The sequence below is a fragment of the Felis catus genome, chromosome A1 (genome assembly GCF_018350175.1).
Source record: "Felis catus isolate Fca126 chromosome A1, F.catus_Fca126_mat1.0, whole genome shotgun sequence".
Classification (NCBI taxonomy): Eukaryota; Metazoa; Chordata; class Mammalia; order Carnivora; family Felidae; genus Felis; species Felis catus.
Window position 1 is genome coordinate 209,340,499 of NC_058368.1, and position 24,010 is coordinate 209,364,508.

General features: G+C 36.4%; 1 protein-coding gene across 16 annotated transcripts in view; it reads left to right on the forward strand.

The window, feature by feature from the left end:
• Nucleotides 1–24,010, forward strand: part of CPLANE1 (ciliogenesis and planar polarity effector 1) — a 141,081-nt gene that overhangs the window by 39,401 nt on the left and 77,670 nt on the right. For all 16 annotated transcript variants that reach the window (XM_045038015.1, XM_045038042.1, XM_045038051.1 and 13 more), the window contains 10 exons: nt 895–1,123; nt 2,293–2,432; nt 4,308–4,525; nt 6,717–6,881; nt 11,388–11,526; nt 12,240–12,349; nt 12,509–12,667; nt 12,785–12,893; nt 14,584–14,884; nt 18,541–19,453. In XM_045038015.1, coding sequence (XP_044893950.1) covers nt 895–1,123; nt 2,293–2,432; nt 4,308–4,525; nt 6,717–6,881; nt 11,388–11,526; nt 12,240–12,349; nt 12,509–12,667; nt 12,785–12,893; nt 14,584–14,884; nt 18,541–19,453 — 2,483 coding nt within the window. The remainder of the gene's footprint in view (nt 1–894; nt 1,124–2,292; nt 2,433–4,307; nt 4,526–6,716; nt 6,882–11,387; nt 11,527–12,239; nt 12,350–12,508; nt 12,668–12,784; nt 12,894–14,583; nt 14,885–18,540; nt 19,454–24,010) is intronic.

Consider the following 24,010-nt stretch of genomic DNA (forward strand, 5'->3'; position numbering starts at 1 on the left):
AGCCCACAGTAATAAATTGTACACTGTGGCCCAGTACATTTAAGTGTACATTTGTATGTTTATATTGTCTGACACAGAATTTTCATTAAATTGTATTTATATTTGTTTTATGTAATGTACTCTGATGCTATCTCTTCTGTTTCTGTATCCTGTTCTGTTCCATTTTTTAAGAATGCTGGCATTTATTTCATGACCCACTAATGAGTCATATTCTTCAGTGCTAAAAACAAACAAACAAACTGGAGTATGTTAAGTATTATTTTAAACCATTTTGTACCTTACTTGCTTCCGTTGAAGCAAGTGTGCACGGGATGGACACTTGCTTCAAAGATGGGCCCTCCATGTAAGGTGTGTGACAAATTCCACCAGGTTTAGGTTCAGAAGATACCTGTAGTCCTGCTTCTACCTTGATTCAACCAACATTTAGTTTTAGATCACTTTCTTGAGAACTTTATTCATCAAAGAATCCCCCAAACGGTTTAAATATCTATGGAAGTTCTCTTTCACTTTATGGAGGTGTGTGTACACATATAGCTACTACACTAGCACTTTAGAGCATTTCGTGAGCTGCTATCTCCTTGTCTAACTTGTATTTTACCCAAAGTTAACAGGGAAATAGCTGGAGCACTGTTTCAAAAAACGTATCTCTGATAACATATCAGCAGTTGAGGCTGATTATTAGAAAATACTAATTAAAGAGATAGGGGCTCCTGGCTGGCTCAGTCAGTGGAGCATGCAACTCTTGATCGCCAGGTTATAAGTTCAAGCCCCATGTTCAGTGTAGAGATTACTTAAAAATACAATCTTAATAAAAAAAAGGTATGTAAGTATGTGAGGAGGAGTGATTCTGATAAATGTAATTGTTAATATCCATTTTCTTTTATTTACACATAGAACAGTCCCTTCGACTTATTCCTCTGCAACACTCTAAGGTGGCCAGTGTTGTAAGAGATCAGAATCTTTCTAATGTTTGGACAGTTGAATATGCCCTTGAATTATTACTTATTGGTGGCCTAGTTCCAGAGGCTGTGTGGTTGGCACATAAACTTGGAGACTGGAAGACATCTGTTTCAATTGGTGTGGCCTTCCAACTATTCTGTAAACATGATAGTAATTTCACAAGGTATGTATTTTTAGGCAAACGTAGGTTGAGAAACAGTATAATAGTATCATCTAACTATTTTTTATTTCTCTCGTTGCTGGCGTTTATGCACTTTGTGGAATCCTTAGTCCAGAATTGTCCAATAAAACTTTCTTCAGTGATGGAAATGTTCTCTATGTGCAGTTCAGTATGATAGCTGTTAGCCACATGTAACCATTGAGCACTTGAATTGTGGCTAATAAGACCAAGGAATTGAACTTTCAACCTAATTTAAATTTAAATAGCTAAATGCAGTTAGGGGCTACTGTGTTGGACAGCTCAGCAGCTCTTTTGTGTTAAATCTTTTATTTAAAAAAAAAAAACACAACAACCTTTTTATTTAGCACATTTGTTAGTAATGTCCTCAAAGTGCTTATAGTCAATGGGAGAGTTTGCCTATTGTAAGTAGGGTTTGAATTTTAAGCTAATAAATCTAATCTCTATATTTTAACTTTTCTATTATAGTACTACTATATCTTTGATATTTTTCAGTTCAATAATTCAACATATGTGTATTTCCTAAGTAAGTGCTCTGTACTAAGCTCTGTGCCAGGTAGTTTAATGGATATAAAGTTAAATGGTACATAGACTCCATGTTTAAGGCATTTATAGTTTAGTAGAGAAATTAAGGCAAAGCATTATTATAATTTAGTGTATGTGTTGCCAAAGCGAGCACAAAACATTATTATAATTTAGATAATATGGTAAGAAAAGTGCCAGTGGTGCAGTGGAGAGAGCAATAATATCAAATGGGCATAGGACAGGAAATGGAGATAACATTTAGATGGGCATTGAAGAAAAGACAGAATCTCAACAAATTGAGTAGCTGTGGAGAGAGATAACATTCCAAACATGAGCAAAGGCATATGGCAAAAGACAAGTTTGGTTCAATTTGGATCGAGTAGTATGGAGGGCAGCAATGGGAAATAATGATGGGAAGGTATATTAGTATCATAATCCTGGAGACCCTTAAAAATCTCCTTAATGTAATATTTCCCCAATTATTTTCCCCCAATTATTACTTTTTAAAATAGAGGATGAATAAAAGTAAATTTCACTGTTCCTTAACATTTTATGTTTAGCTCTTAATGTGTTAATATTTCCTTTTTTCAGAATTTGGATTCATTTTCCTTAATTTGATGTGATTTCAGGTCCAAGAAAAAGGGTCTGAATTTGCCAATAAATATGACTCCAGCACAGATTTTCCAGGAAAAACTGCAGTGTTTTTTAGGTCGGCCAGCCTCTTTGGAAACAAAAAATGAAATGGGCTCAAAATACAAACAATTTACAGGTGTGTTACCTACATATAGTCTGACATATATATCAGCTTAATTGATATAAACCTTCTGATATTTTAAAAAGCATATTAATATCCATAAATATATTAACACTTTGAAGTAAGCTTATCAAATATAAACGTATGCTATTTATTCTTAATCATGGGAGCTTCTAAAATTTATGCCAGCTCAAAAAACAATGATCAGTAACTGAATGATACTCTGATTTTTCATACATATTTTTTGACTAGTTGTATTTTGCTATATTTGGATTATTTTCTTTTGCAGTCATAGAGTCGTAGAATCTCATAAACAGGAGGGTACTTAAAAGTATTTAGTTCAACTCTTGACTAGTGCATAAATCACAGAGTTGGTTTTGTTTTTAATTTGAAAATTTTATAGTAGTATTACAAAATTAAAAATAATGTAATATCACATATATTACATAGATTTACTCAGGAGCCCTGTAAAATTTGTTTTATAGCTGGAGACATTTAGATGAAAAGTAATGAAGTTGGGTACTTAAAGTTGTATGTGCTGACTACTGTAGGACCCTTTGGTTTTATTAGTTCTTGTTTCCATTAAGCAGAGAGGCTTCTAACTCTAGATTCTTAGAACTTACTAATTGTAACTTCTCTTTCCAGAAAGAATGCATAATACCTGGAAATCTTACTGAAAACTTTGATAATTACCTGCCAATATTTTTGAAAATAAATGGAGAGAAAATGTAACTACATGAAAGTTGGTTTTGAAAAAAAAGACTAAAAGGGACACCTGGGTGGCTCAATCAGTTAAAAAAGTACTATGGTGGACTGTTAAGAAAAAAATTACTCTCCCACTAGCTGCATTCACATAATGTTGTATTTTATTTTGGTGTCTTTCTTGATACTTTTTTCCCATCAGTATTTTTTCATTTATTATTTTTTAACTCAGGACTATGTTCCAAGTATATTTTTGTTACATAGTTGTTGTTATTATAATATATTGTATAAGTTTGCAAAAGGTCTTATGCTCTGATCTTTTAAAATTTTTTAATTTTTATTTGTTTATTTGATAGAGCGAGCATACACAGGAGAGGCAGAGAGAAAGAGAATCTTAAGTAGACTCCACACCCAACACAGAGCCTGATGCGGGGCTGGCGCTCATAACCATGAGATCATGACCTGAGCCCAAATCAGGAGTCCAGTGCTTAACCTACTGAGCCATCCAGGCACTGCCCCCCTCTATAATCTTTTTTTTTTTTAATTTTTTTTTTAATATTTATTTATTTTTGAGAGAGAGACAGAGAGACAGAGCACAAGTTGGGGAGGTACAGAGAGAGGGAGACACAGAATCAGAAGCAGGCTCCGAGCTGTCAGCACAGAGCCCGATACAGGGCTCGACCCCACAAACCATGAGATCATGACCTGAGCCGAATACCTGAGCAAATACTCAACTGACTGAGCCATCCAGGTGCCCCTGCCCCCCCTTCTATAATCTTAAAGTAACAGAATAGTTATTAAATTTCTGTGTAGAAGTTGAGATGTTTTGCATGTCAACCATTATGTTCATTTTTTTTTTAATTTTTTTTTCAACGTTTATTTATTTTTTTTGGGACAGAGAGAGACAGAGCATGAACGGGGGAGGGACAGAGAGAGAGGGAGACACAGAATCGGAAACAGGCTCCAGGCTCTGAGCCATCAGCCCAGAGCCTGACGCGGGGCTCGAACTCAGGGACCGCGAGATCATGACCTGGCTGAAGTCAGACGCTTAACCGACTGCGCCACCCAGGCGCCCACCATTATGTTCATTTTTGATGATAATTTTTTTCAGGTACGAAATTTTATACTACAAAATAGGATCAGCATAATATAAATTTTAACTATTTTACTTAATTTTGTATTTGGTAGATCCCATTGAAGAAGAAGATGCAAATCTCCTCTTTGGTTCAGTGCAGGAAGTACTGAAAGCAGCAGTTATGGCTGATGCAGATATTCTTTCAGAGACGTTTCAACTTCTGCTAAACTCTGCCAAGGACTTCAGTAAGAGACTGTGGGGCTTAGTCCCGGTCGGCTTGTATCTCCCCGCTCCTCCATTATATTGTCCTCAGCCGGCTATTCTTAGTGAAGTAAGCTTAGTTCTTAACCTTTTAATTAATTTAAAGTTGATTTTATCCCAATTTTACAATAGACAACTCGATAATAATTATCAAGTTAGGAATGCAAGCTCTGAAGACAAACTTCCAGATCCTAGCTTTGCTGTTTATTAATTGTATAATCTTAAGCAATGTACTAAACTGTTTAAGTTTCCTTATCTGTAAAATGCAGATGATGATAGTACCTGTAATAATATTATTGTTAGGATTAAATGAGATATTCTGTAAAAGCTTTTACCTTAGGGCCTAGGACACATAGTACACATTCAATAAATATTAAAATTATTGCAATAATAAAACAAAATCAAGAGAGGATTCTCTATATGCAGGTTTTAAAAAAATAGATGTTTGTTTAGGGTAATAAATAATAAATGTCAGATTTTAGAAGACCTACATTATTTTGGTCTTTTATTTACCTCATTGTCTTTGATTCTTTTGAAAGACTTCTTTTGATTTTTTTTTTTTTTTAATTTGATAGGTCATTTTTTTCTCCTGCACTATTCAATTGATAGTTCTGTCATATAAACAGCAAGACAGTGTTCCTCTCAGGAACTTTTTCTCTGCTCTCACTAAAAATCACAACATTATAATTAGCTGGCTTTAAGATTTAAAGTATGAATGCAAATTATTTTAATGTTTGATATTTTTAAGTGATTCTGGTATTGTTTCTTTACTGCTTACTGTTTTAGTATTAGCAGCCTCTATCTCTTACCTGGTTTTTTTCTTTTCCTTTTTGAGTTTTTTGTTATATTGTTATTTGTTATATTTAAGGTTATATTTCAATAGGTTAAAAATATTTCATTTATTTATATTTCAAATGTAATATGTTATACATGGAAGAAATAAATAGTCCATTGTATTTCTTAATCTCTTTTCTGTCACATCTGAGTCTTCAACACATTGGTTTAGAAATTAGGAATACCATTTAAGCTATTTTTGGAATAGCCTATGCTGATATTAGTTTGAGTGGTTACTATCCTTAGTAGTGATTCATTTTATTATTTTGTTTTTATTAAAATAATCCTCAGTGGTAGGATTTTTCCTAAGTATCACTCTATATCAATTAGGACCCTTTGGATTGGGTATAATAGAAAACTTGGTAAGTTGGCTGGTATAATTAAGAAGCCCAGTTAAGTAGGGTAGCCTTTTGACTCAGTTATGCTACCACAGACTTGAGCTCTTTCTCTCTAGTTTATTTTCCAAGGTGGCAGTTTCAACTCAAGTCCATCTCTCTTTGTGGGAGCAGAATGGCTGTCAGCACCTTCTAAGGATACCTTGTCCATGTCCAGAGGGAGAGAGAAGGGGAAAAACAAAAACAGTACAAGTATTTCTTCTCCAGCATTCCAGGCAAGGGTACTGGGAGTCACTCTTGGCTAGGGATAATGCAAAGTACATTTTGTAGCCCCTTAGGGCCTTCCCCTGAGAGCTGGGGAAGTATCAGCTCTCACTGAATCGTATAGGCTATGTAGGGGAAGGGCAGATACTCCATTAAAAATTGAGTACTGTGAAGAAGTAACTGTGGTAGGATGATGGGCAAGCAAATGTTTAGATACTGTCTCATTCTCTAGAAACTAATTTTTAGCTACTGGCTTGTTAGTGTTTATTCAGCAAACGTTTGTTGGATCCTACTACATGCTGGACTTTATGCATTATGTTAATACAAAGATAGATGACAAGGTCTTTGCTTTTGAATAGATCTCAGTATGGTGGGAAACATACATGAATCAGTACAGAATAATTTAGTGAAAATTGTCATGGATGTCTGAGCAAAGTGCCATAGTCACACACAACAGGAGAGCTTCACAGAGGGGCCGACATTGAAATATAAGGATTTTTCCAGGCATAGAAGGGAAAAGGCATTCTCCTTAAAAGGAGCCCTCTTTATAACATTCTACCAATGGAGTCTGGAGTGGTGGGCTTTAACTGCTTGTAGGGGAAGACTTAGGCTTAGGGTCAGTTTAGCCCTTTACATTATTTGAGATGAGAGAAATTTCTTTGACACTAGAAATAGCTATAGTTGAAATCTATGAGGCCGTCCCTCAAAATATCCTTCATAAATCTCCAGGAACATTCTAGTTTGAGAAGCACTATTTTTATTTTCACGGTAACATTTAAAATTTTCATATTACTATCTACTAAGAATCGATTGTTTTATTTTCTTTAGGAAGATGGTGATGATCTTCTTTTAAAAGCTGAAAAGGATAATCGCCAAAAGGTGTCTGGAATCCTTCAGCGTGTTCTCTTGCTTTTCCGGGCAGCTCGCTGTTCTTTTCCGGTAGCACAGTGGTACATCTTGCAGTTGAGATGGGCAAGAAAAGTCATGCAGAAGGTGTGGAGATGTCTTAGTCATTTATGTGCTATGCTATGTTAAACTATTTAAATATACTAATATTTATTAATATCTCCAAATATTTATAATCATGACATTTTCCCAAGGAATCCTATACTATGAATCAATAGATTTCAGGTTTGTTTATAATAAGCAACCTAGCCAGACTAAATTTTTTCTGCTGAAAGATAAGGACTCTGAACTGAATCTCTTTGTTAGTCCCATCCTGTCTGACAATACAAAGTAAAATATAGTAAGTTATATATAACTGGTAGTTATATGTAGGTAGTTTCAGTTACTTTTTTTCTTTGTCCCACTATCATTGAAGATGTAAGCTCAGTTCAGGGTTTTCCCCGACTTCGCTCTGAAATACTATCTACTGTGTTCTGTGGGGACTAATGTGGGGTCAAGCCCTGGGAGGTTAGAGTTGGTTCTTGGCTGTGTGTTTCCTTTCAGTACTCTCCACCAGTTGGAGTCTCTCCCTTGCTATCTTCTGAGATGTGCAATTCAGTGTGATTCTGGGGCCATCATCCCCTTCCACACTGACTTCAGCTGAGTCGTAGTTGTGTTCTTACCTGATCAACAGTCAGATGGGACATTTGTTTGTATGTCCCTTCTCCAGCTGCACATCCTTTGTAGGCCAGTTGTCTGTCTCTGTGAAATGTGGAACTAAATATTATTAGCCCTAAATGTCTTTAATTTGGCCCTTGATTATGTTTAAAACAAGAATTTACTATTTTTGGTAGGAAACTTTAGACTTTGAGAAGTTACCAAGTTGTCTTTGAAAATTAGACTTTTTTTAGAGAGAATGATTTGTGAAATTTGCATACGGCTACTATAAAAATGTAAGATGAAACTGTACCCATCCTGTATCTTGTTATCCCAAAGTTGTTTTTAAAGTATGGCAGAGAGTTTTCCTGTATTATTGAAAGATTGGTTTTAATAGTTTCAAGGTCTGCTGAGCCTGATTATTTGTTATAGGAAACTTCATTTTAAAAATTATTTAAGTAAGCAGTTTTCTACAATAAAGTTGTAATTAGGTTTCCATTGAGGTTTTACCTTATGTACTAAATCCCAACAGTCATCTCATTTAATCTAGCTTTAATTAATGCAGCTAGCATAAAGACTGTGCAGATTCTCTTAAAATTATCAACACAGCTAAAGACATTCCTCAAAGGCATAACAGGCTGCAGACTAGGGCCTTTGGGTGTATAGTCATTGCCACTCTGACTGTCCAGTGCCCTCTTTGTCTTGCGGCTTACCTTTAAAGCTTGTCAACCCCTCAGCTATACACACAAGTGACCTGTAAATTCCCTCTGATTCAGTCTTCCTAAAATACATCTGATAGTTTTATTGTTAGCCTGTGTATTTATTAATATTGGGAGAGGTGCCAAAGATGTGGAGATCCATTCTTATAGAAGTATGTACAATATATAAGTGTATATACTTCTATATTCTCCTGTATTGCTGTTTTCTCTGCCTTTTTCATTTAGACTTTCTTGGGCATATAATTTAACTACAGATTTAGTTGTAGTAAATTAATGTTTTCTAATTGGTGGGAATGGCGGAACACTTGTTGCTACCAAAATTATAAGGTCTTTATTCATGGAAGCAAAAAATCATGTTTCTCATGAAGTTCATACTAAAATGTGACCTGGAGCTGCAGGAATCTGAATAATTGCTAGGGGCCAGACATCTGATTACAAGATGGCTCGTGCACATGGCTAAGAAGTTGGTGCTGGTTGTTGGCCAGAGGCGTCCCCCTGAGGAAGTGATCCAAAAGACAGCAAGGTGGAAGCTACAATGCCGTTATGATTTAATCCCAGAAATCCCATACAATCACTTCTGTATTCTGTTCGTTAGAAACTAGCTGGTCTAGGGGCACCTGGGTGGCTCAGTTGGTTTAGCGTCCGACTTTGGCTTGGGTCATGATCTCGCAGTTCGTGGGTTCGAGCCCTGCGTCAGGCTCTGTGCTGACAACTCAGAGCCTGGAGCCTACTTTGCATTCTGTGTCTCCCTCTCTCTTCCCCTCCCCCGCTCATGCTCGTGATCTCTCTCTCTCTCTCTCAAAAATAAATAAACAAAAAAACAATAAAAAAAAAAGAAACTAGTTGGTCTAGTAGGGTCTACCCTCAAGGTGAGGGAAGTTAGGCTGTACCTTTGAAGGAATGAATTGTTAAGAATTTGTGGACATATTTTAAAACCATCATACCATTATACCAAAGTAAACAATAATTCTTTATTAATTCCAATACCTGGTCCATAATAAAATTACTCTGATTATTTTGAAAATGTCTTTTTTATAGATTTTTGAAATCAAGGTCCAACTGAAGTTAACCCATGTTTGATTATGAGATAATAGGAAGGACTATATTATCAAGTCTGACACATAAGAATCAAAAGACTTAACCCAGGATCAAACTTTATACCAATAATTTCAAGGATATACGTAACTAAAAGACACAGGTGAAACCTGGACTTACATTGCTCCCAAGATTTTTCTTGCTGTGGAAGGATGTGACCTGGCCTCTGTTTAACATCATGACACAAAAGAGAACTATATCACTTATTTAACATGTCCTTTTTATATCTCTTTAATTATATAGCTTGTGTGACATTTTCCAATGAGTCATACTCCATAAATCCATGCATTATAGATTTATTTATAATAACCAACCTAGCTAGGCTCTGTACATCTAGTAAATACCATTGTTTGACAAGAAGTCTGTCATTAGAATGCTTATAAGGGGATTTGACAAGATCCTGTCTTTGTAGAAATGAATAGAAGAGGGAAAAAATAGATTACAAGCCTGCCACTAATCCTTTTATTTTTGGGTGTATGTCCCTTAGATTCCTTTCCTTTTATTCTATAGCAGTTTCCTTTAATTTCTTTTTCTTTTCTTGGTTTGTAGAGAAACTTGGTCATTTGTTCTGTACCGTATTCTGCATTTGTTTGATAGTTTATTCATTTAGTGTCATTTGACTTGTTCCTCTTTCTTTTTATTTCCTGTGAACTGGTAATTAAACTATATTCATTGAGATACAGAGGCTTGATCAGGTTCACATTTTCTTAGAAAAAGTTATGTAGGTAGGGGCACCTGGGTGGTTCAGTTGGTTGAGACTCCGATTCTTGATTTCAGCTCAGATCATGATCCCAGGGTTGTAGGATAGAGCCCCACGTTGGGCTGTACGCTGAGCGTGGAGCCTGGTTAAGATTCTCTTTCTCAAATTAAAAGTAGAACTACCCTATGACCCAGCAATTGCACTACTAGGTTATTTATCCAAGGGATACAGGTGTGCTGTTTTGAGGGCACACATGTACCCCAATGTTTATAGCAGCACTATCAACAATAGCCAAAGTATGGAAAGAGTGCAAATGTCCATCAACAGATGAACAGATAAGAAGATGTGGTATATATACACAATGGAGTATTACTTGGCAATCAAAAAGAACGAAATCTTGCCATTCGCAACTACGTGGATGGAACTAGAGGGTATTATGCTAAGCGAAATTAGTCAGAGAAAGACAAATATCATGTAACTTCATTCATATGAGGACTTTAAAACAACAGATGAACATAATGGAAGGGAAACAAAAATAATATAAAAACAGGGAGGGGGGCAAAACAGAAGAGACTCTTAAAGGTGGAGAACAAACAGAGGGTTACTGGAGGGGTTGTGGGGGGTTGGGCTAAATGGGTAAGGGGCATTAAGGATTCTACTCCTGAAATCATTGTTGCACTATATACTAACTAACTTGGATGTAAATAAATAAATAAAGTTAAAAAAAAAAATTCTCCTTCTCTCTCCCTCTGCTCCTCTTCCCCCTCACACACACTCTCTCTCAAAAAAAGAAAGTTATGTAGGTAGATATACCTTTTGTCATATTTGTTTTTAGGTACTGCACATCTTTTTATTTTATTTTTTATTTTGAATGAGAGTTAGATGCTTAAATTTCTTTATTATGCCTTTGGGGAAAGGACAAATAGCATCAAGTTCTATATAGGCAAAACTGAGTGACAGAAAAAATTGCCTACAACCTTCTTTTCTCTTTTGTGTTCTAACTTAGTGAATTTCTTGAATTAAATTTGTGAGCGGGGCACCTGGGTGGCTCAGTCAGTTAAGTATTCTACTCTTGATTTTGGCTCACGTCATGATCTCAGGGTTTGTGAGACTGAACCCCGCCATCAGGCCGTGAGCTGACGGTGCGGAACCTGCTTTGGATTCTCTCTCTCTCTCTCTCTCTCTCTCTCTCTCTCTCTGTGTGTGTCCTTCCCCGTGCACATTTTTTTCTCTCTCTCTCTCAAAATAAATAAACATTTAAATATATGAGCCAAGTTTCTGAAAGGATAGTTCATTTCAGAGATACTTTCTTACACAGTATAAGAACCATGCTGTATTTTTCATTCTCTATGGTTTATGTTACCTGTCTTGTGTGTTGCTTTATAGTTTCCTTAAGAATAGATTTAGATGACTGATAATTAACATATTCTATCATTCTTTCAGATTCGAATGAAAGGGTCCCTTCCTTCATTGAGTCCTTTCCCTGAGTCATTACTTAATTATTGTAAAGGAGGTGTAGCATTCTTTCGACCTGGAGCAACTGGAGACAGCAAGCTTGATGAAGTTTCCATTAAAGCAATAGGTTTGTCCAAAATGAACTGCTTGCTTAGAAATTAGGCCTAAATATTGATAATGATATAATTTGCAGTTGATTTGGTGAAGTTTCTATACAGTGGAATATTATGCTGGCAATGAAAAGATATGTGTGTGTAACCACTGTGGAAATGTATCCAGGATACATTAAGTGAAAAGAAGAGCTAGTTTCAAAACAGCGTGCATAGTATAATTATATATATATATATATATTTGTGTACTTGTATTGCTTTTAATAAAAACATTGTTCAATAATGGAAAGTATGTTTCTAATATTAAAAAATTTTAAACTTAAATGCCTATCATAAATGATTTTCCAAATAAATGAGCTGTACAGTATTAAGTAGAGCTATGTGTGTTGGCTTTGAACATTATCTACAATATACTATGAAGTTTAAAGCAAGTAAACTACTAGAGTAATTTATTTACTCTAGTAAATAGAGTAAGTTATTTATTCTAAAACTGTTTTCAATATTTTCATGTAACTGACATGCGTGAAATGCTCTAGAATAATGTGTATAAAAATTATGAAAGGATTTCCATGACTTTTATTTAAGGTGTTGGCAATGAGCATATGTTTGTTTCATAATCAACAAAATAAAGACATTGGTTTTGGAAAAAAAAATACCCAGCAGAGGTGAAGTTGTTATAATAGTAATGTACATACTAATCCAATCTTTTATATTTGTATCCCTGGTTTAGGTTGCTTCAGAGAACTTTGTGCTTTGTGTTGGATGCTACATGTTCGTGATAAGTTATCCTATAGTTGCAGGCAATATCAGAAAGCAAGAGAAAATGTGGAGGCGAAAAAGGTATTTACCTACACAAGAATAAGAAAAATGAACAAACATTACTTGGGAAATTACTGCTTGATAGAAGGTTTTATTGTTTTCTGACAAAGTTTCTTTTGAACTCATCCTGATCTATCCATCTAAAGTGAAAAGGAAATGTATTTCTCAATACCCATTTAGGACGTCGAAGTGGAGTTTGATTCTTGTATGGTTGAGCACGGTCTCAGTGCAGTGGAGTGGGCACACAGAATGCTGCCCTTTTCTCGGTTTTCTAATATTGAAGAACTTATTCAGGATCTAATTTTGAGCCTTATTGGAGAACTGCCACCAATCAGAAAGGTAATGTGAATGTAGGTGAAAAAAACTAAATGAAAATCAGAGACATTGAAGGATTTTTACTTTATTTTAATTAAAAATGATGTTGCTCATGAAACCCTTTTTTTAATTTTTCTGAAGGTAGCAGAAATTTTTGTGAAAGCATTTCCCAATCCCGAGGACATAAGGGTTCCTTTAAGAGAAAAATATCACTGTCTTCAACAGAGACTCAGACACTGTGTTGTGAAAGGTAGTATTTGTCATTTCTTAGATATCTGGTAGATAAATTGCTGAAGATTCCTCGGAAAGCATGTAGTTTCTAGTGCTTATGTTTTTATGCAGTTCTCCTTTCCTTGAAGACAGTGTAAGAAGGCAGAAAGAAGCACTCCTCTATTACTGAAGCACCAGTTTTGTTTTGGAACCAGATAAAGATGACTTCATGTCATGGCTCTGTCAGTTAATGACTGTGTGACTATAGGCAAGTTGCCCAGTCTCTCTCAGCTCCGTTTCTTTATATGTAAAACGGGTGTATTATTACCTACTTTATGGATGTGTATTAAAAGAGGGTTAAATAAGGTAAAATATATAAAATAAGCATACAGTGCTTTGTGTAAGGCAGATATTTTGTTGAAAACTAATATTCTTCTTCCTTCTAATTTTATCCTATACATTCAGGATGCCCTTGTGGAAAATTTGTTTTTATTGTGGTTAAAACATACATAATATAAAATTTAATATTTTAAGTGTACAATTCAGTGACATTAACTACATTCATAATGTGGAAATTTTTAAAGAATTCAAATTACCTTTTTTTATAACTTAATCTAGTATTTAAGTCTATTTATGTCCTATGATCAATCATACATTATTGCATTAATATATTTGTGGTTTATATTTTTCTTAAGACTTTTTTGACATTCTCTAAAATGTATAGTGTATACATTATATATATATATTAATGTATAATAATGTTTAAACTTTTTTCTGTAGGCAGCCTTGAAAAACTTACATTCCTGTTTCCCACTATTTGAAGTGAAAAAGGTGTCTTTGTTTCTTTGACTAAAATTATACTCATTTTCTCTTATTCACCACTCTTGGGAATGAAAAAATAGTAGTGATTCTTTTTATAATTATCTGTCTGATTTTTTAAATAGTTAAGTTACTTCTTAATTTTTTGTTTTCCAGAGCACATGTTTTTATGGAGTCTGGGCTCTGTCCCTTTTATTGTTCTTTTTTATTTTTTTTTTATTTTTTATTTTTTTTCAACGTTTATTTATTTTTGGGACAGAGAGAGACAGAGCATGAACAGGGGAGGGGCAGAGAGAGAGGGAGACACAGAATCGGAAACAAGCTCCAGGCTCCGAGCCATCAGCCCAGAGCCTGACGCGGGGCTCGAACTCACGGACCGCGAGATGGTGACCTGGCTGAAGTCGGACGCTTAACCGACTGCGCCACCCAGGCGCCCCCCTTTTATTGTTCTTTAATGGACCTTCTCTAACTTCTGCAATTCTACCTTAAAATATGCACCATAGCTTTCTGACAAATACAAAGCATGCTCTGTAAGAATGTGGAAATGAGTCTTAGTCATCAGTTGGATTCCATGTTCCCAGGAGGGACTGGAATTGGGTCCCCTTCTGTCTTTTTAAAATTTTTTAAAAATATTTTTAAATTTATTTTGAGAGAGAGACAGAGAGCGTGAGTGGGGGAGGGGGAGAGAGAGAGAGAAGGGGAGGGGAATCTCAAGCAGGTTCCATGCCATCAGCACAGAGCTGGATGAGAGGCTCAAACTCATGGAACTCATGAACAGTGAGATCATGACCTGAGCCAAAACTAAGAGACACATAACCGACTGAGCCACCCAGGTGCCCCGGATCCCTTTGTGTCTTGAGTTGAAACATTTTAAGGTGTTGTAATAAGGCTTTTTGTTTTTTCCCTTATAGGTCCCCAAACTGAGGAAATGATGTCTGTTATTATGCATTCTATTCATAAAGTGAGAGTGAAAGCCCTAAAACGTGTGCAAAGAAATATAGGTTCTTTTGAAATGAATATCTGGGAACCAATTGAAGAAGAAAAACCAGCTGAGGTTCTGGGTTTTGATAGGTTTTCCCTAGGAACTAGTTTGAGCAGGAGCACACTCACAGAACTGGGGAATTCTCTAGTCCACAGTGATGCAGATACAGCAGATACCTTCTCTGAAGCATTGTCAGTTGAAGAAAAAAGTAGGATACATTTCTCTGAAAGGTACAGTTGAGATCTCTTAATAGTAAGCATTCACTTCCTTTGGAAAAAAATATTTTCAGCAGTTCACGCAACAGATGAGTTGATTTCTTGTCCCAGAAACCTCACTGATTGCAGTGTTAACAATATGAGTGATAAGTGCTACCCTCCTTTACTCACAAGAATATTAGGAGTGTAAAATGAAACTATATGTTTGAAAATTTATTTAAAATATTGAGATATGAAATAATTTTCCTACCTGATAGTATAAAATCGGGTAAGTAGATGAAATTGTAGAGTTCACTGGGAGGCTTTTACTGTTTTTAGTAATCTTCAGGTTTAAATAGTTTAAGATTATTGGGTTAGCTATATTATTTTTAAGGGATTCCAGGGAAAGAAATTGCACGTTCATCTTTGAAACTTGTTTATAAATTGTTGAGAAATTCTTATCATTTAAACCTCTATTACTCTAGCTAGATTTTTTCTTTATAATTCCATTATCTGCAATGAAGTTTATCCTTCCGGTGACTGAAAGACTAATCAGCCATAATCTTGTTTAAATGAAATAACTTTATCGACTTCAAATATAAGCATCTGCTTAAACCATGCCTCATAGTATTAGAAATGGTGTGCTTGTTTCACCAGACGATTTCAGTGTTAGCACAGGAATACAATGGCGGCTGCTTGTTGTGCCTTCTTAATAAGAGACATAGACCTGCAGCCCAGGTGTCTAACACGAGCCCTTTCTTTCCCTTATTGGGGGAACTAGGAATCTGTTCTTCCCTAAGGACCATGGTTAAAGGAAACAGATTTAAAAGTAATTGTGACCCAATGCTAATATCATCTTCAATGGGGAAAAACTGAGAGCGTTCCCCTAAGGTCAGGAACAAGACAGGGATGTCCACTCTCGCCACTGTTATTCAACATAGTATTGGAAGTCTTAGCCTCTGCAATCAGACAACACAAAGAAATAAAAGGCATCCAAATAGGTCAGGAGGAGGTCAAACTTTCACTCTTTGTAGGTGACATGATACTCTATATGGAAAACCCAAAAGCTTCCACCAAAAAACTGCCAGAACTGATTCATGAATTCAGCACAGTTGCAGGATACAAAATCAATGCACAGAAATCGGTTGCATTCCTATACACCAACAATGAAGCGACAGAGAAATCAAGGAATCAATCCCGTTTACAGTTGCACAAAAAACCATAAAATACCTAGGAATAAATCTAACCAAAGAGGTGAAAAATCTATACACTGAAAACTATAGAAAGCTTATGAAAGAAAATTAAAGAAGACACAAAAAAAATGGAAAAAGATTCCATGCTCCTGGATGGGAAGAACAAATATTGTTAAAATGTCGATACTACCCAAAGCAATCTATATATTCAATGCAATCCCTATCAAAGTAACACCAGCATTCTTCACAGAGCTAGAACAAATAATTCTAAAATTTGTATGGAACTAGAAGAGACCCTGAATAGCCAAAGCAATCTTGAAAAAGAAAACCAAAGCAGGAGGCATCACAATCCCAGACTTCAAGCTATACTACAAAGCTGTAATCATCAAGACAGTATGGTACTGGCACGAGAACAGACACTTAGATCAGTGGAACAGAATAGAGAACCCAGAAATGGACCCACAAATGTATAGCCGACTAATCTTTGTCAAAGCAGGGAAGAATATCCAGTGGACTGAAGACAGTCTCTTCAGCAAGTGGTACTGGGAAAACTGGACAGTGACATGCAGAAGAATGAACCTGGAGCACTTTCTTACACCATACATAAAAATAAACTCAAAATGGATGAAAGACCTCAGTGTAAGACAGGAAGCCATCAAAACCCTCGAGGAGAAAGCAGGCAAAAACCTCTTTGATCTTGCCCGCAACTTCTTACTCAACACATCTCCAGAGGCAAGGGAAACAAAAACAAAAATGAACTGCTGGGACCTCATCAAAATAAAAAGCTTCTGCACAGCGAAGGAAACAATCAGCAAAACTAAAAGACAACCGACAGAATGGGAGAAGATATTTGCAAATGACATATCAGATAAAGGCTTAGTATCCAAAATCTATAAAGAACTTATCAAACTCCACACCCAAAAAACAGATAATCCAGTGAAGAAATGGATGAAAGACATGAATAGACACTTCTCCAAGGAAGACATCCAGATGGCCAACCGACACATGAAAAAATGCTCAACATCACTCATCATCAGGGAAATACAAATCAAAACCACCATGAGATACCACCTTACACCTGTCAGAAGGCTAACATTAACAACTCAGGCAACAACAGATGTTGGTGAGGATGCGGAGAAAAAGGATCTCTTTTTGCGTTTGTTGGTGGCAATGCAAGCTGCTGCAGCTACTCTGGAAAACAGTATGGAGGTTCCTCAAAAAACTAAAAAGAGAACTACCCTACGACCCAGCATTTGCACTACTAGGCATTTATCCAAGGGATATAGGTGTGCTGTTTTGAAGGGACACATGCACCCCAATGTTTATAGCAGCACTGTCAACAATAGCCAAAGTATGGAAAGAGCCCAGATGTCCCTTGATGGATGAATGGATAAAGAAAATGTGGTGTGTGTGTGTGTGTGTGTGTGTGTGTGTGTGTGTGTATGTGTGTGTGTGTGTATATATATATATGTATACACACACACACACACATATATATATATACACATATATATACACACACATATATATATATATACACACATATATATATACACACACACACACACACACACATACACAATGGAGTATTACTCGGCAATCAAAAAGAATGAAATGTTGCCATTTGTGACTACGTGGATGGAACTAGAGGGTATTATGCTAAGTGAAATTAGAGAAACACAAGTATCATATGACTTCACTCATATGAGGACTTTAAGAGACAAAACAGATGAACATAAAGGAAGGGAAATAAAAATATTATAAAAACAGGGAGGGGGACAAAACAGAAGAGATTCATCAGTATGGGGAACAAACGGAGGGTTGCTGGAGGGGTTGTGGGAGAGGGGATGGGCTAAATGGGTAAGGGGCATTAAGGAATCTACTCCGGAAATCATTATTTCACTATATGCCAACTAATTTGGATGTAAATTTTAAAAAATTAAAAATAAAATTAAAAAAAAATAAAAGTAATTATGATTGGCAGTTAAAATGTTCGCCTAGCAGGTTTAATAGCAGTAGAAAGTTTAGAAAAAATGCCCCACTCTTGTGTCTTGAAGGCATTCCTGCTTATTGTACCTTGTACAGGGGGAGCTGAAAGGTGCAGATGCAAAAAACAAGAAACCATAAATTAGGATGTATGTTGGTGGCTTGTGATTTCTGTTGACTTTGGATTCCTAAATTCTCACTTGTTAGAGGACCTTTTTGTTTTTTTCAAAAATTCATGTTTTTAAAAGTGAAATTTCTGTGAACACATTTCAGTCTTTTTTAACTCAAATTTCCCCTTTTGATATTTTATTTTTTCACTAAGAATGTTCAGCTCTAGTCAACACTTAGAGATCATTTAATCTAACCCCTCTTTTGAAAGATACGTAATTGAGGCATTAAAAGTATATATATATAATTCAGTCACGGAGAGAATTTTCATTGTCAATTCTAACATCCGTTTTTTTCTATTAAATAATCTTTAATTTTGTCTTTTTCAATTTTGTTTTGCTGTAGAAATGCCCCAAATCACATGGAATTAAAATTGATTAATAAGCCCAAGGAAAAAAAGAAGATATGTAATCAGAGAGAAAATCTTGAAAGAAAAGATCATGAAAAGCTATTACAAAATGCACTGCCTGTAATAGGTGTTTGGGAATTTGAACGTGATGATGATGAATATATTAAATTCCTTGATCTCTTCTTGAGTTATGTTCTTGAAAGAGACCTACTTGATTCTAAGGATCCTGGCATTCCATTTCTAACCAGTTTTTCTGGACATCTTAGAGAATATGAACTTAATTCTTTACTTTTTGATGTACATACAACATTAAAACGACGTCGAAGCAAAACCAAAAGCCAAAATGTGTTTAGAGCTGGCTCTTGTTTTGTTGTTGCTCCTGAGTTACATGAGTCTGAAAAGCCAGAAAACCAAGCACTTTCAGCTTCAGTACTGGATCAAGGAATCAGGTCATTTTTAGAGAACCCTTTGAATGAAGTTGGTAAAATTGAAGGGACAAGTGGATTGTTCGGTTTAAAACAAAAGTCAGTTTACAGAACACAAGATGACAGTTCAGGGAAACCTTTAGTCCAGAGATTGTCGAAATTGTCGAACCATATGTTTTGGACTCCCAAGACCGACAAAACTAGAAGATGTATTTTCAAAGCAGTTCAATGCAGTGATATTAACCCTCAAGAAGATCTTCCTTTAGCACTAAATAACACATTTGGCAGTATAAGAAGGCTGCTGGAATGGATGATAAGGTGGTCTGACAGAAGACTGCTCTGTGATCCTAGTCTCACTGAGTTATCCTGTGAGTATAGTCCCGTCATTCGTGTAAAGACCTCTACAGCTGCCATTCTTACATCATTGTGGCTTTTGGAACAACCCTATTTTGCTACATATAAGGGAAAAAATGCCATTTTTAAGGTAAGTCCTTGAATTCTTTATTGCATACAAATGAGAATTCTCATTGTAGATTGAAACTATTTTTATATTTCTCCATCTATTAAAGAATCACCAGGCAACAAGTTAATGACAATGTTAATTATATAATCTGCATCATCAGATTTTTTTTCTTCAAGTGATTCTTTTAATTCTTAAAAATAATTAGGGTAAATGTGTTTTCAAAGAGGCTTTGAGATTTTGAGGTTTTATGTGTGTTTATAAAAAAAAGGAGGAGGAAAAAGGAGATAATTTTAAGTGATACTACAGGTGGTATAACATTTATATTCTTTCTCTTTAAAGTTTCAGGTTTGGTTCAGATGAAGAAGGGGTAGGCAGCTACACAGTTTTTATTACTGTAGTCTCATCATATACATTAAGGGATCATTTTTCTTATAGTCTTGGCCAGAAGTTGGAGAACCAAACCGGGGAAGGAAGATAGGTTTCAGTAGAGAAGTTAGTGCTTATTAGTTATTTTTTCTTTTCTCTACTCAATGGTAACTGGAAGGCTGCTGTTTTACCCTGTTTGTGAAGACAAATATTTTTATGTAAATATGATTGAGTGATTGTTTTTGCACTGGAAAAAAACTACAGAGGTGAATTTTTTGGAAAACAAATTTATGTTTGTTATAGTTGTTATGGTTGGGAAATGGACTTTTTTAATATTTGGAAGATTCCATAGTTTCTAATTTTTCCTGTTTTGTTCCCCTCAGTTTTATTGAGGTATAATTGACAAAATTGTAAGATATTTAAAGTATGTATTGTGATGATTTAATATGCATATACATAGTAAAAGGATTCCCCTCATCTGGTTAACACATTCAACGCCTCACATACTTTGTGTGTGTGTGTGTGTGTGTGTGTGTGTGTGTGTGTGTGTGGCATATAAGTTCTACTGTCTTAGCAAATTTGACATATAAGTTCTACTCTCTTAGCAAAATTCTATAATGTGGTGTTGTGAACTATAGTTACTATGATACTACATTAGCTCCCCAGACCTTATTTACCTTACAACTGAAAGTTTGTATAGGCATACTTAGTTTTATTGCACTTTGCTTTATTGCACTTTGCTTTATTGCACTTTGCAGATACCATGTTTTTTACAAATTGAAGATTTGTGGCATTGAGCATTGAGCAAATCTGTCTGCATCATTTTCTAACAACATTTGCTCACTTCATGTCTCTGTGTCACATTTTGGTAATTCTTGCAATATTTTAAACTCTTTCATTGTCCTCATATTTGTTATGGTGATTTATGACCAATGATCTTTAAAAAAATTTTTTTTTAACGTTTATTTATTTTTGAGACAGAGAGAGACAGAGCATGAACGGGGGAGGGTCAGAGAGAGAGAGACACAGAATCTGAAACAGGCTCCAGGCTCTGAGCTGTCAGCACAGAGCCCCACACGGGGCTCGAGCTCATGGACCGCGAGATCATGACCTGAGCCGCAGTCAGACACTTAACTGACTGAGTCACCCAGGCGCCCCTGACCAATGATCTTTGATGTTACTATGGTAATTGCTTTGGAGTACCACAAACCATGCCCATTTTAGATGGTGAACTTTATCAATAAATGTGTGTGATTTGACTCTACCACCAACTGGCTGTTCCCCCATCTCTCTCTCTCTCTCCTGGGATCTCCAAGTGAGACACAACAGGGTTGAAATTAGGTCAGTGAGTAACCCTTCAATGGCCTCTAACTGTTCAAGTGAAAGGAAGAATCACATGACTCTCACTTTGAGTCAAAAGCTAGAAATGATTGGGGCGCTTGAGTGACTCAATTGGCTAAGGGTCCGATTTTTTATTGCAGCTCAGGTCACAATCTCACAGTTTGTGGGATCAAGCCTTACATCAAGCTCTGCACTAACAGCGTGGAGTTTGCTTGGGATTCTCTGTCTCCCCCTGTCTCTGCCCCTCCCCCACTTGCATGCACACGCTCTCTCTCTGTTAAAATAAATAAACTTTATAACATTTTTGTTTAATGTTTATTTATTTTTGGGACAGAGAGAGACAGAGCATGAACGGGGGAGGGTCAGAGAGAGGGGGAGACACAGAATCAGAAACAGGCTCCAGGCTCCAAGCCATCAGCCCAGAGCCTGATGCGGGGCTCGAACTCACGGACCGCGAGATCGTGACCTGGCTGAAGTCGGACGCTTAACCGACTGCGCCACCCAGGCGCCCCCCTTTTTTTTTTTTAATTTTTTTTTTCAACGTTTATTTATTTTTGGGACAGAGAGAGACAGAGCATGAACGGGGGAGGGGCAGAGAGAGAGGGAGACACAGAATCAGAAACAGGCTCCAGGCTCTGAGCCATCAGCCCAGAGCCTGACGTGGGGCTCGAACTCACGGACCGCGAGATTGTGACCTGGCTGAAGTCGGACGCTTAACCGACTGCGCCACCCAGGCGCCCCAAATAAACTTTAAAAAAAAAGCTACAAATGATTAAGCTTAGTGAGGAAGGCATGTTGAAAGCTGAGATAGGCCAAAAGCTAGACTTCTTGAGCAAGGTAGCCAAATCCAGCTTTTCCAAAGGAAAAGTTCCCAGAGGAAACTAAAAGTGCTAGTCCAGTGAACACATGAATGATAAGAACACGAAACAGCCTTATTGCTGATGCAGAGAAAGTTTTAGTAGTCTGGATGGAAGATCAGAGCAGCCATAACATTCCCTTAAGCCAAAGCCTAGTCCAGAGCAAGGCCCTGACTCTCTTCAATTCTATGAAGCCTGAGGGAGGTAAGGAAGCTGCAGAAGAACAATTTGAAGCTAAGCAGAGGTTGGTTCATGAGGTTTAGGGAAAGAAGCCATCTTCAGAACATAGAAGTGCAAGGTGAAGTAGCAAGTGCTGATGTGGAAGCTCTAGCAAGTTATCTGGAAGATCTAGCTAAAATAATTAATGAAGGTGGTTACACTAGACAACAGTGTAGTCAATTTTCGGTGTAGACAAAATGGCCTCATACTGGAAGAAGATGCCATCTAGGATTTTAATAGTTAAAGAAGAGAACTCAGTGCCTGTATTCAAAGGATAGGCTGACTCTTTTATTAGGAGCTAATGTAGCCAGTGTCTTTAAGTTGAAGCCAGTGCTAATTTACCATTCTGAAAGTCCTAAGGCCCTTAAGAATTATGCTCAGTCTACTCTGCATATGCTCCATAAATGGAGTAACAAAGTCTGGATGACAGCACATCTGTTTATAAACATGGTTTACTGAATATTTTAAGCCTACTGTTGAGACCTCTTACAAAAAAAGATTTCTTTCAAAAGATTACTGCTCACTGAAAATGCACCTGGTCATCCAAAAGCTTCGATGGAGATATACTGTGAAATTAATGTTTTCATACCTGCTCACAACTACATCCATTCTTCAGCTTGTGGATTAAGGAGTAATTTTGACTTTGAAGTCTTTTTTTTTGTTTTGTTTATTTAAGCAATCACTACATGATCATATGGCGGTTCTAATTTTAATTTCTTTAAAAATTAAAAAAAATTAATGTTTTTATTTATTTTTGAGACAGAGACAGAGCATGATCAGGGGAGGGACAGAGAGAGAGGGAGACATAGAATCTGAAGCAGGCTCCAGGCTCCGAGCTGTCAGCACAGAGCCCGATGTGGGGCTGAAACTCACAAACTGTTGAGATCATGACCTGAGCCAAAGTTGGATGCTTAACTGACTGAGCCACCCAGGTGCCCCTTTAAAAAAATTTTTTTTAATGTTTATTTATTTTTAAGAGAGAGAGACAGAGTGTGAGTAGGGTTGAGGTAGAAAGAGAAGGAGACCGAGACAGAATTCGAAGCAGACTCCAGGCTCTGAGCTGTCAGTCAGCCCAGAGTCCCTGCGGTGCTCAAACTCACAAACTGTGAGATCATGACCCGAGCCGAAGTTGGATGCTTAACCTACTGACCCACCCACGTGCCCCTCTAATTTTAATTTCTTGAGCAGCCACCATAAGGCTGTACTGTGTTTTCCTTTGTGGCTGTACTGGTTTACATACCCACCAACAGTGTACAAGGGTTCAGTTTTCTCTACATTCTTCCCAGCATTTGTTTCTTGTCTTTTTGATAATAGCAATTCTACCAGGTGTGAGGTGATATCTCATTGTGGTTTTGATTTGCATTTCCTTGATAATTAGTGATGTTAAGTACCTTCTCATGTACCTGTTGGCCATCTGTATGTCTTCTTTGGAAAAATGTTTACCCAGATCCTCTGCCCATTTTTTAATCAGCTGGGTTTTTTTTGTTTTTGTTTTTGTTTTTGTTTTTTGTTTGCTATTGAGTTGTAGGACTTTTAAAATATATTTTAGGTATTAACCTCTGATCAGATATATGATTTGCAAATATTTTCTTACAGTCAGTAGGTTGCCTTTTCATTTTGTTGATGGTTTCCTTTGCTGTGCAGAAGCTTGCTAGTTTGATGTAGTCCCACTTGTTTATTTTTGCTTTTGTTGTCTTTGCTTTGGTATCAAATAAAAAAAAAAATCATTGTCAAGACCAGTTTCAAAGAGTTTACTATCTATGTTTTCTTCTGGGAGTTTTATGGTTTCAAATCT